The sequence below is a fragment of the Chionomys nivalis genome (genome assembly GCF_950005125.1).
Source record: "Chionomys nivalis chromosome 23 unlocalized genomic scaffold, mChiNiv1.1 SUPER_23_unloc_1, whole genome shotgun sequence".
Lineage (NCBI taxonomy): Eukaryota > Metazoa > Chordata > Mammalia > Rodentia > Cricetidae > Chionomys > Chionomys nivalis.
This window is the reverse complement of record NW_026646869.1, coordinates 2,432,836-2,444,332: the sequence shown is the minus strand read 5'-3', so window position 1 is coordinate 2,444,332 and position 11,497 is coordinate 2,432,836. Positions and strand designations below refer to the sequence as shown.

The window sequence follows — 11,497 nt, the reverse complement described above, 5'->3', positions numbered from 1 at the left end:
GACATAGCCAGACAGATACAAAGAAAGACATAGGGTGAGACAGACACTAAGGGACAGGATAGAAGGACCATTCCGGCAGGAAATGCAGGACAGAGATAAAAGACAGAAACATAGAAACAGACCTGGACATCAGGGACCCTAAACACAGTTACACATGCAGAGAGCAAAGGCAGAGGAGAGGCCCAGTCACAGACCGAATGACTTGAAGATAGGCTCTAGGACAGAGGGGGGCAGGCAGGGAGACATGGTGAGTTGGAAAAGTTTATGAAGACCACCTGGGCCAGGTCTCAAAAAACAAAGGGAAAATGTAGACCAGGGCATGGGGAGCAAGCTGAACAAACATACCAGAAGCAGGAACACTGGCAGAAAGGCCCAGCTGTGTCTTTCTCTCAGCCCTGAAGCTGCCCATAATGTGGGATCAGCATCTGCCCTATTCCGCAGGTGGAATGCGGAGCCAGCAAGGGTGACATCCGCTGCAGTGTTCACTCTGCTGCTAAGATGCCACTAACCCTGGGACCTAGAAGGCCTTATTTGACAAAGGGGCCTTAGCGTGTGTGATTAAAGTATTGTTTGTTTTCCCCATTATTGAGGATTGAACCCCAAGCTTTTATATAGGCTAGGCAAGCACTCTATAGGTGAGTCACGCCCCCAGCCCCTGGCTGCAGGAATTTTTGGCAGGTGCTCTACTGTTGCTCCAGACATAATAGGGGATTTTAGACTAGCGTTCTGCAGATGAGGTCCATCTCCAGTCCTTTTGTAACTTCTCCTTTTGATACGGTTTCGTAGTATGTAGTTCAGTGAGGCTTTGAACTCATTCTAGTTCAGAGAGATCTTAAACTTTCCGGCCTCCTGCCTCAATATTCTGTGTGGCTGGGATGACAATCCTGCACCATCTGAGTATTATTATTTGAGATATCACCCTTCATTATTATGATGGACCTTCATCAAAGAACAAGTGCCCTTTACAGCCAAGACAGGCAGATCTGTGAGTTCGAGGCCAGCTTGGCCTACAGAGTGAGTTCCAGGACAGTCAGGGCTACACAGAGAAACCCTGTCTTGAAAAACAAAAGACAATGAAACAAAAAACTCTAGAATGTGGGACAACAAATACCGTTTTTGTCATTGTCATTTTTTGTTATTTTGTTTGTTTTTTGGTTTTTCAAGACAGGGTTTCACTGGGTAACAGCCTTGGCTGTCTGTAACTTGTTTTGTAGACCAGACTCACCTTGAACTCACAGAGATCAGCCCACCTCCATCACTCTTTCTTACTTTGTTTGTTTGTTTGTTTTGGAGACAGGGTTTCTCTGTGATGCCCTGGCTGTCCTGGAACTCACTCTGTAGACCAGGCTGGCCTCAAATTCGGAGATCCATTGCCTCTGCCTCCAAAGTGCTGGGATTAAAGGTGTGAGCAACTACCCGGCTAATACCTGTTTTCTTTTCGAGACAGGGTTTCTCCGTAGCTTTTGGTTCCTGTCCTGGAACTAGCTCTTGTAGACCAGGCTGGCCTCGAACTCACAGAGATCCGCCTGCCTCTGCCTCCCGAATGCTGGGATTAAAGGCGTGCGCCACCACCACCCGGCTAATACCTGTTTTCTTAAGCCATATAGTTTACTGTGAAAAATAGGTTTTTGAGGCAAAGTCTTACTGTATAGCCCAGGTTAGCCTCAAATCCCAACTCCAGCTCCTCCTGCCCCAGTTTTCCAAGCACTGAGATTACAGGTGTGCACCATACCTGGCTTGGAATCTCTCTTCTGCCTCTAGTTGCTGGAGTTTTGCTGTTGTTTTGGAGACAGGGTCTCATGTAGCCCAGACTGACCTCTAGTTCATTATGTAGCTGAGAATGAACCTCTCATTTTCCTACTTGTAGCTCTCCAGTGCTGTGATGGTAGACTTTTACCACCACTTCTGATTTTCAGTGGGGTAAAGGGGACCAAATTCAGAGACCCATGCACGCTAGGCAAGCACTCTATGAGCTGAGCTACAGGCCCAGCCCCAGTTTCTGAATCTTTCCAAACCACCCCCCTCCCGCTTCTAGGCTAGGTCCTCACAGAACAAATACAGGCTTCAGGAGATCCACCCCCACCACCACCGCAGTGAAGTCAGTTGGCTATGCTTTGAGGTGGACAGGGGCCTCCTTTGAGCTCTGGCGGCCACCTGTGCCACCGCCATTATTGTGCACAGACAGGCAGGGCTGGCGCCTTGAGGGAGGGATGGGAAGGATCTGGTGGGCAAGTGGCACAGATGTGGATTTCACGCCAATTTGCTTCGGCTGCTAGAAACAAAGTTTGAGTCACAAGAAACACATAAGGCTCCCCCTGCGCCACACTTTCATCCAGGCTCTTGGGTGGGAGGCGGCACCGCCAGCGCCCAATAGCTCCGAGGGTTCCCACAGCCTTAACTCTCTCTCCCTGCCTTCCACACCCAGCAATGTCCTCCCCATCAGAGTACTCGCAGGCCAGGGAGGCCTCTGGGTTTTCAAATAACAACAGGAAACCCATTTGGTGCTTACTCTGGGCCAGGCCCCGTCCAAACCCTTCATGTAGATAAATCGCTTTTATCTGGAAATAGCACTTGTTAGATAATCCTCGGGCTCCTAATCCTCCATCTGCCAAGGCTGAGATGTGTACCCCATGGCTCTACACCATATTTCAAGACCAGGTGATATTCAAGGTTCCTTCTTTTGCAGAGACTATCTTAATAGCTATCAGAGTACTAAAGTATCTGAATGCCAAACTTTCTAGATATATGAGACCACTGGGCACCTTTGTCAAATGTCTTGCCGTCCCAGCCATACCTAGCCTATTGTCTTTTGGTTAATCATGAAGCGACAGGAATCCAATTAGCACTCAGGGTCTCCACTGGAGTTCTTTCTAAGAGCGTTGGCCCCTTTCTCTCAGATAAATGATTTAGAACTTCCACTGGGCAGATTTACTCAAGGACTTCTTTATTCGCCTCCTAAAGACTCTCCCAACATGGATCAGGGGTCTGTAGACACAATTCCACCGGGCATGAGGCTGTTCCATGACAACTTCGGACCCCTAAGGCCTGCATGTGGCTTCAAGCCTTTGGCTAAACGTCGTGCGTAATGACGCCACGAGCGCCGCAGCTTCTGATTGGCTCCACAGCGAAGCGCCCACGTCGAGGTCGAGGCTCTGCCGACTCCCGTCCCGCATGCCTCCTGGGGCGCCCGGACTCAGCTTAGCGACTGGGTCGGCTGGGTGTGGGAGGCCGTAGGCCGCGGCAGGCGCCACCGCGCTCCTTCTGCTGTAGGCGCCGCAGCAGCCGGGCCCAGTGTGGCCTCCAGGGCAGCGCGAGGCCGTGGCGGTCCAGGACGAGGCGCGCAGGGTCGGGGCTGGCCGCAGCACTGCCCAGCAGCAGGTAGTCGACCCCCGGGTGCAGGCGCAGGCAGCCGCAGGCCAGGTCAGCGCGGGGCACCCAGGCCTCCTGGCCACCGCGGCGCACAGGCCACGCGCGCTGCTTGTACACAGCCAGCACGTGCACGGCCAGGCGCCACCACTCAGGACCCACCGCCTCCGACGCTGAAACCTGTGCGTGCAGAACTGCGGGAAGACACCATGTCAGACAAGCAGGAGGGAGGCTGCCCCTGAGGAGTGAGGTCAGGCCTGGTGGAGAAGACCCTACCAAATGGCGGTAGGAAGGGGCAGGCAGGGTCGAGATTAGCGGTTCTCAGTCTGTGGAGTCTTGACTCCTTTAGGGTGGAACCCTTTCTCAGGAGTCTCTAAGACCATCGGAAAGCACAGATTTTCATATTATGATCCATAACAGTAGCAAAGTTTCAGTTAGGAAGCAGCAACGAAAATAATTTTATGGTTGGGGGAACCACCACAGCAGGAGGAACTGTATTAAAGAGTCCCAGCATAGGACGGTTGAGAACCACTCAAAATATAAAGTAGAGGCCAGGATCAAAGCTGGGAAGGCGAGTGAGGTGGTCTAGGATGGCGGGTGCTGTGGTGTATGTGAGGGGGAGGGGAAGTCCACGATCAGGGTCGTAAGGGCCCTGTGAAGTAGGGCTGTGGTTGAGAAACATGAGGGAGGTGGTGGTTCAGGACGATGCTGCGGGTCAGGCACCGAGAGTTTGCTGAGAATGCTGGGACCGTGTTACTATTTTTTTTTTTTTTCGAGATAGGGTTTCTCTGTAGCTTTTGGTTCCTGTCCTGGAACTAGCTCTTCTAGACCAGGTTGGCCTCGAACTCACAGAGATCCACCTGCCTCTGCCTCCCGAGTGCTGGGATTAAAGGCGTGCGCCACCACCGCCCGGCTTCCGTGTTACTATTAACGGTAGCCTCAGGATTCCCTTGTTCTGGCAACTGCTGGCAGGACTTACTCTGTAACCTAAACTAACCCAGAACTCACTGCACGCACTTCTGCCTCAGCCTCCTGGGAACCGGTGACTTTGAGCCTGCACCACCATGTCTAGCTAAACCCAGAGTATTGGTGGAACGCTGAGAAGGTCCCCAGGAGTGGAGGCCTCGGGAGAGATGGGTCTGGGGTGAACTGGGGGTCCAAAGGATGAACTGAGTGCCAAGGCCTGCGACTAGGTTAAGGTCTGTGGGTCAGTGCCCCTGAGAAGAGGGGGAAGAAGTTCCACCTCAAAGACTTGTGACAGGGAAGTCGGCTGATGATCCTGAGAGCAAAGGGGCCATGGTCCGGTACAGAAGGAAGTAACTGGGGTCGGTTTGTATCTCTTGGCTAGCCCTGACTCCTGAATGAGAGCTGAGTTCATGGGCCTCAGTACTGGGGACTGGTGTGCCCTCGTAGGAGGGGACAGGGGCTCACGTCTGGAGCTGCAAGGAGGATAGGCAGAACAAGGGCCCTCTGTTCATCTAGGCCCCTCTTCCTCCAGCATTCCAGATGCCAGGCGGGCGGCAGGAGAACACTGCAAGTGCAAGAGCATGGGGGACAAGGAGACACGGAAGGTAGGGGCTCCTCCCCACTGTCCCCCACCATTGCCTTCTCTTCCAGTACATCCTGGCAAGGAAGAGTCCTTTGGGCTCTAACATTTTTTCCCATTTAAAATAAGAAAATGGCATGGCGGGGAGAAAGCAGCCCCTTTTTCTCCATCACTTACCGTAATCCTGCTGGCAGTATCTCTGAAGGCTCATGTGCACGCTGGTGTCCGAAACATTGCAGTAGTTTTGACACTGTGGGTCTGGGGAGGGTCAGGCTCTCTGCAGTGGGCTCCATGGCAGCCTGGCACACAACCCATCTCCCCACCCCATTTCCTCAGGCAGTTGGAGTGTCTACACCTCAGTAAGGGTTGGAGGCCAGGCATGGTGGCACACACCTCTAATCCTAGCACTCAGGAGGCCAAGACAGGCCACTCTATAAGTTTGAGGTTAACCTGGTCTATAGACCAAGTTCTACCAGGGCTATCCAGAGAAACCCTATCTCAAACAAAAACAAAAACAAAAAAACCCACAAAAATACACCGCTGGGCAGTGATAGCGCACACCTTTAATCCCAGCACTTGGGAGGCAGAGACGGGCAGATCTCTGTGAGTTCAAGGCCAACCTGGTCTACAAAGCAAGTTCCAGAACAGCCAGGACTGTTTCACAGAGAAACCCTGTCTCAAAAAACCAAGTGAAAAAAATAATATAAATAAATAAATAAATAAATAAATAAATAAATAAATAAATATTAAAAGGAGGGCTGGGTCCCTTCCGGCCATGGGAAGCCCTTCCCAGATCCCCTTTGCTGCCCGCAGTGCCTATGCCAGCCTCTTACCAGACCGAGACGCAATAGGGGTAGTAGCAAGGGCAGTTGTTGCCTCCAGAATTCCTGTCAGAGCAGAGGGGAAATTCAGTTTAATCTCTAGGAATCACCATTAGGAATCCAGGCACGCCGACTCCCAAAGGTGCACCCATCCTTTACCTGCCCCTTCCCTCGTAAGAACAAGGAGCCCAAAACCTTAGCCTTTTCCCCAAGGTTGAAGAGTCTGTAATGTAGTTTCAGACCCAGATTCTCTGAACAATCAGAGAATCCATTGACACCCAAAAGTCAAAGCCACAGTACAGTTGTCCCAGCTCAGGGTTTACGGAGTCAAGTGCTGTGGGACTTACGTTGGCAGGGCATCCTGGGTGAGCGACTCTGCTGGTACCCAGGACCACAGTGACTGCATGTCAGGCCTGTGACCCCTAACTTGCAAGAGCACTGGCCACTGGTCTGGTTGCACATCCCTCCCGTTGCTCCAATTGGGTGGCACTGGCAGGCTTCGTGACAAAAGGAAGGAGCTATTTTGGACCAGTAGGCTCCCTACAGTCTGTGAACCATCCCCCAGACCTGAGTGTCTAGCCTCCACCCTCACACCCACCTCTGTGTCTGCCAGTACAGAATCCTAGCGGTGTCCTTTCCCCTTTGGCTTGGCTTCCGGCCACACTCACCCCTGCATGCCTTGTGACTAGTGATGGGCTGGCTTGGGTCCCTCCAGAACCCTGGCTGGCAGTAGTGACAGTGCCGCCCAGCTGTGTGGTGGCGGCACCGCTCACACACACCCCCACTACGGCCACCTGACAACCTGAATAGCTCGGAGTTGAATCGGCAGCGTCGGGCATGCTGGTTGCAGGAGCAGGCTGGGGATAAGATGATGTCAGAAACTGTCATACAGGCACATTAGGGCCGGGTCGACCTCCCGTCCCCAGCTTTCTCTCTACCTTCCTGTTCTTAGAAAGAAGGTAGACCTGTGGTTTTAGAAACTGCCTTCGGCTCATTCCCAAGATGTCTTAATTCTCATGCTGAGCTGTGGCATTGGACTAATTAACCTGTGACCCTCCGGAGAGGCCATAGTGCTGAAGGAATGGGCTAGGCTGGGGGAACCTTTGCATGAAGGGACTACTCTGTCCTGTAGCTCAGCCCATCGACTGCAGGATGACATGTGCTGTGTTTACATCCGAGGAGATTAAGATAAACATGCTCAACCTAGAACTCAGCATGGAGTGTGCGCTGAGCCTATGGTGCTTCCATGTGCTAGGCACTATTTACTGGTGTGTACCTTCCTGGACACCACTATCCCATTTCATAGGTTAAATGAAGCACAGAGGTGAAGTCACCTGCTGGAGGCAGCACAACCAGGAAGGAGCAGAAGCAGCATCTGGGCTTGTGTCATCCTAAGGGTTCCACAAAGCCCACAGATTTGTTGATCACGTGTGTTTTCCTGGGAGCATTTTTCAGATTCGTGAAGGCAGTAACTATCAAACCCCACTGCTCTGCAACCACCACAGCCAGCAGAGTAACGACCCACAGGAAGCAAGAAGGTAGTTCAGTTCAACACGACTCAGTACTGGTGCTGGCTCAAGCTTTGAGAGTCTGACCCTTAGGAGTTTATTTTAGGCACAGTTAAGCACAGCACAATTTGGTGACATTTCCTGGTGATAATGAACTCAATCCTGTGTGCACAACAAAGCTTAAGACATGACTCCTTTGAAACTCTCTGTAAAGTACAAGTGACATCTTTCATAAAGATGGGTTCTGCAGACTGAAAACAATAAACAAGGGTCTGGGGGAGGACCTGGTGTGGTCTCAGCCACACAGATAGTGCAAAGGTCACCAGGATATTAACCAGGGCTGCTCCCAGCTTTTTTTTTTTTTTTTTTTTTTTTTGGTTTTTCGAGACAGGGTTTCTCTGTGGTTTTGGAGCCTGTCCTGGAACTAGCTCTTGTAGACCAGGCTGGTCTCGAACTCACAGAGATCCGCCTGCCTCTGCCTCCCGAGTGCTGGGATTAAAGGCGTGCGCCACCACCGCCAGGCCTCCCTCCCTCCTTTTGAAGGGATGACCGTGTGTTTAACATTCCTGGTTCTCTGGTGCTTATCTGTGAGTGCAAGGACCTTCCTATCTCACATACCCCACTGCTGATCAGAAACGCTAGGAAACCTTTCATACATTTGTTTGGTTGGTTACAGGAGAAACAGGGCCTCATGAAGACCAGGCTGGCCTAGAACTTATGATCTTACTGCGTCCATCTCCTGAGTATTGGTATATAATAGAGTTTTTCCATGCCTGGCTAGTGCTTTTAGTTTTTTGAGACAGGGTTTCTCTGTGATGCCCTGGCAGTCTAGAAACTCTTTCTGTAGACCAGGCTGGCCTCAAACTCATAGAGATCTGCCAGTCTCTGCCTCTCAAGTGCATGGATTAAAGGCGTACACTACTACTGTCCGCTGCCTAGCTAGTTCTTAATCACATAAATTGCTGGGCATGGTGGGTCACTTTTAATCACAGTACTCAGGAAGCAAAGGCAGGTGGGTCATATGGGTTCCAGGCCAGCCTGCTCTACATATTGAGTTCCAAGCAGCTGAAGCTACATAGTGAGACACTGTCAAAAATGGGGGGAGGTGGGCTGAAGTGATGGCTCAGAGGTTAAGAGCACTGGCTGCTTTCCAGAGGTCCTGAGTTCAATTCCCAGCAACCACATGGAGGCTCACAATCATCTATGATGAGATCTGATGCCCTCTTCTGGCCTGAAGGCATACATGCAGATAGAACACGGTATACATAATAAATAAATAAGTCTTTAAAAAAAAACTGAAACAACAAAAGCCCACCCACATAAATTGAAGAATAATTCAGTCAGCATCACCAGGCCCAGGGATCGGTATGTGTAGCAGGAATTTCAGAGAGATATTAAATTAGAGTACTTGGGCCCTCTATGACAGGACCTGGATTTAGAGGCTGAGAGCCTGGGCTGGCAGCTCCCCTGGGGCAGAGCAGAGGGGCGATGTAGTGAAGGTAGAGACAGCTGTATGTCCTTGAGAGAGTGACACTCCTTCCCGCACCTCTGTTGCTCCCTGTCTAGTGAGGCTCTCTGCCCTCCCCAAGGGTTTAGATGGCTCTGCATGGCAGTGCTGTTCCAGGACCTCTGTAGAGCAGATTTTAGCTCCTTTTGATCCCGAAACAACATGACAGGTGGAGGACAGTCAAGCTGCCTCATCTGTAAAGCCACAGGAGTGTGTCACTGCCTTTCATCCAGGTCCCCAGGGCTGCACTTCTCTTAACTTGGGTAACTGTGATCGTACTCAGGAATACAGCCTCCCTAGCACCCAGGCCCTATCCAAGGCCAGGATGGAGCCTGCCCCAGCCTCAGGACACGGGAATCTCCCCTGCTGATTCTGGGGGTGGTGGAGGGCAGAAGGCTGGGACCTGGCCTCCCTGAAAGACTGAGGAATGTGTGCATCTGTCTGCACCTGTCTGCCAGTGCATTGATCACCCACAAGGCTGAGGTCACAGACAGGTGGAAACAGAGCAGTGTGGCTGGAGGAATGGGGGTGACAGCGTCTAGGACAAGTCCCTCAGTCTTCTCAACTCTCCTTTCTACCTGGGAGTGGTGCTCCTGAGTGAGGGATGAGGCTGTGCTCACTTTGTGCATCCGGCTCCCTGCTTCTCTGCAGCCCTCAGGATACTGTAATCTCTGGGCACCTAGTATGATGGCGCCCTCGGGAGCTGAGCAGGAGGGGATCCACGCTCATACCTGGTACCTGTGTGACCTTGTGTAAGTGAACTGTGGTCACAGTCTCTCTACGCAGACAGTGGGCTGGCAGCTGGTGGTCCATCATAATGTTTTATAATTAAATATTTCTGTGCCGTGTCCCCTAGGAGTCATGAAATGTATGTGCTCGGACCCTTGCCCGAACCCAGTACCACACCAGGCCCTGGGATATGTTCTGCTCAGTACTGCTCTGGTGTCAGGTGACTGTTTGTGGAGCCCCTGACAGAGGGGTTCATGTGTGTGTGTTTGTGGGGGGGGTAGGTGTGTTTGCGCACGTGGGTGTGGGTGGATGTGTCTGCGCACATGTGTGTGTGTGGGGGGTAGGTGTGTTTGTGTGTGAGGGGGTGGGTAGGTGTGTTTGTGGGTGTGTGAGGGGGGTGGGTAGGTGTGTTTGTGTGTGTGTGGTATGTGGGTGTGGGTGGGTAGGTGTGTTTGTGGGTTGGTGTGTGGTGGGGGTGGGTAGGTGTGTTTGTGTGGGGGGTGTTGTGGGTGTGGGTGGGTAGGTGTGTTTGTGTGTGGGGGGGTGTATGTATCTGACATGCTTGGCCAATAAGGAAAGGAACCAACCAGGTCACCACACAGTGTGAGGCTGAGCAAAGCAAAGCAGTTCTGAGGGGAGAGCACTCTGCATGCTTTGGGACTGGGCGAATTCCAAGTTGTCCCAGGGGGCCAAGTAGTGGAAGGGTTAGGGACAGTACCCACGACTTACGCAAGCAAGCGTGAGGGTGCTGGGGTGTGGCAGGCCGCCAGGGCCAGTCTCGATGGGATGGACGGCAGCTCTCGCATCCTGGGCCAGTAGTGTGGTGGCGGCAGCGGCAGCGTGGGGGCTGGGCCTGGGCAGCACAGCGGGCCGCATGGCCATGGCATTGGCAGCGGCCTCTTACCCCAGTGGTCGCCAGCCCTGCCTGGGCCCCAAACTCCACACGGAGGTGGCTGACCATGATCTTGGCCTTGGGGCCTGGTGGGGAGCGAAAGGTTACCCTCTTGGGGCCCCCCAGAGCTCCAGGCCAGGCAGGCCTGCGCCATAGTGGCCTCCAGGGGCCTCCAGGGGCCCAGGCAGCAGAAATAACCAGGGCTGGAGGCCCCGGGGTGCAGAATCGCAGGGTGACAGATGTCAAGAGGAAGGGGCCATCCAGGTCCAGGGTCAGACTACCGTTGCAGGGAGAGCCAGGGCTGGCTGCAGGGAGAGCACAGGTCTGAGGGCAGGGGGCTGCTGCCCTGCCAGCCAGCCGGGTCACTGGTGGGAGGCAAAAGCGAGGGCGCCCTCCTGGATCATAGCATGGATCTGAGGTGGCCTGGCTAAGGAGAAGCCAGAGGATGAAGGCAATGGGCATGGCCACAGGAGATGGCACCTGTAGACAGAGGTGGTAGATGGGGCCTCAGTCAGCCTCCGCCCTGCTGAGGACCCCTGTGGACCTGCGTCCCTTCCTGCCCTGCCTGAGCCCCCTCCCCAACTGCCTTGAAGCGAGGAAAATAGTTCCATCTGGGGAGAATTACTGTTTACATAACCCAGAGGGAAAAGAACGCAAGCAAAATCAAGAATTTTGCCTGAACTAATCCAGAGCTTAACACCCCAAAGTTATCCATCAGTGTCAAGGGGGTAGAGGCCCTGGGGAGAGGGTGAGGGGTAGATGAAGCAGCGGCACCAACAGATGTGAAAACCTAGAAGGGTGTGTCAAGGAAGAGATGGAGGGCATGGCTGGGGGAAGGAAGAGACACCGACCTTGGGGAAAGCCAGACCGTAGGACAGAGGACAGACACCGGAATGAATAGTTGGATGGCCTGAAACTAGGAGGACCTGGGGCTGAGAGGGAAGAGCAGGTCGGCTCAGAGACACTCGGGAAAGCCCGAGGACGGCGAGGAGCCTAAGAGGGAAGGGAGAGCCAGCCGGTGGTGCCCAATAGGAAATCAGAAGCGGAGGCCAAGGCCTTGGCCCACGTAGATCAGAGTGGAAGTTTTTCCCACATGGGGTTCTAACTTTGTTCTCCACACCCTGTGCA

General features: G+C 53.0%; 1 protein-coding gene across 1 annotated transcript; it reads right to left on the bottom strand.

Moving 5' to 3' along the window:
* Positions 1-3,198: 3,198 nt before the first annotated feature.
* On the bottom strand, positions 3,199-11,309 carry Ntn5 (netrin 5). The gene is made up of 7 exons (XM_057760899.1): positions 11,221-11,309; positions 10,207-10,849; positions 6,402-6,590; positions 6,081-6,230; positions 5,746-5,799; positions 5,090-5,170; positions 3,199-3,560 (listed from the first exon to the last, which is right to left on the bottom strand). The coding sequence occupies exons 2-7, from the start codon at positions 10,829-10,831 to the stop codon at positions 3,199-3,201; spliced, it is 1,461 nt and encodes a 486-aa protein (XP_057616882.1). The 5' UTR covers positions 10,832-10,849; positions 11,221-11,309.
* Positions 11,310-11,497: the final 188 nt, after the last annotated feature.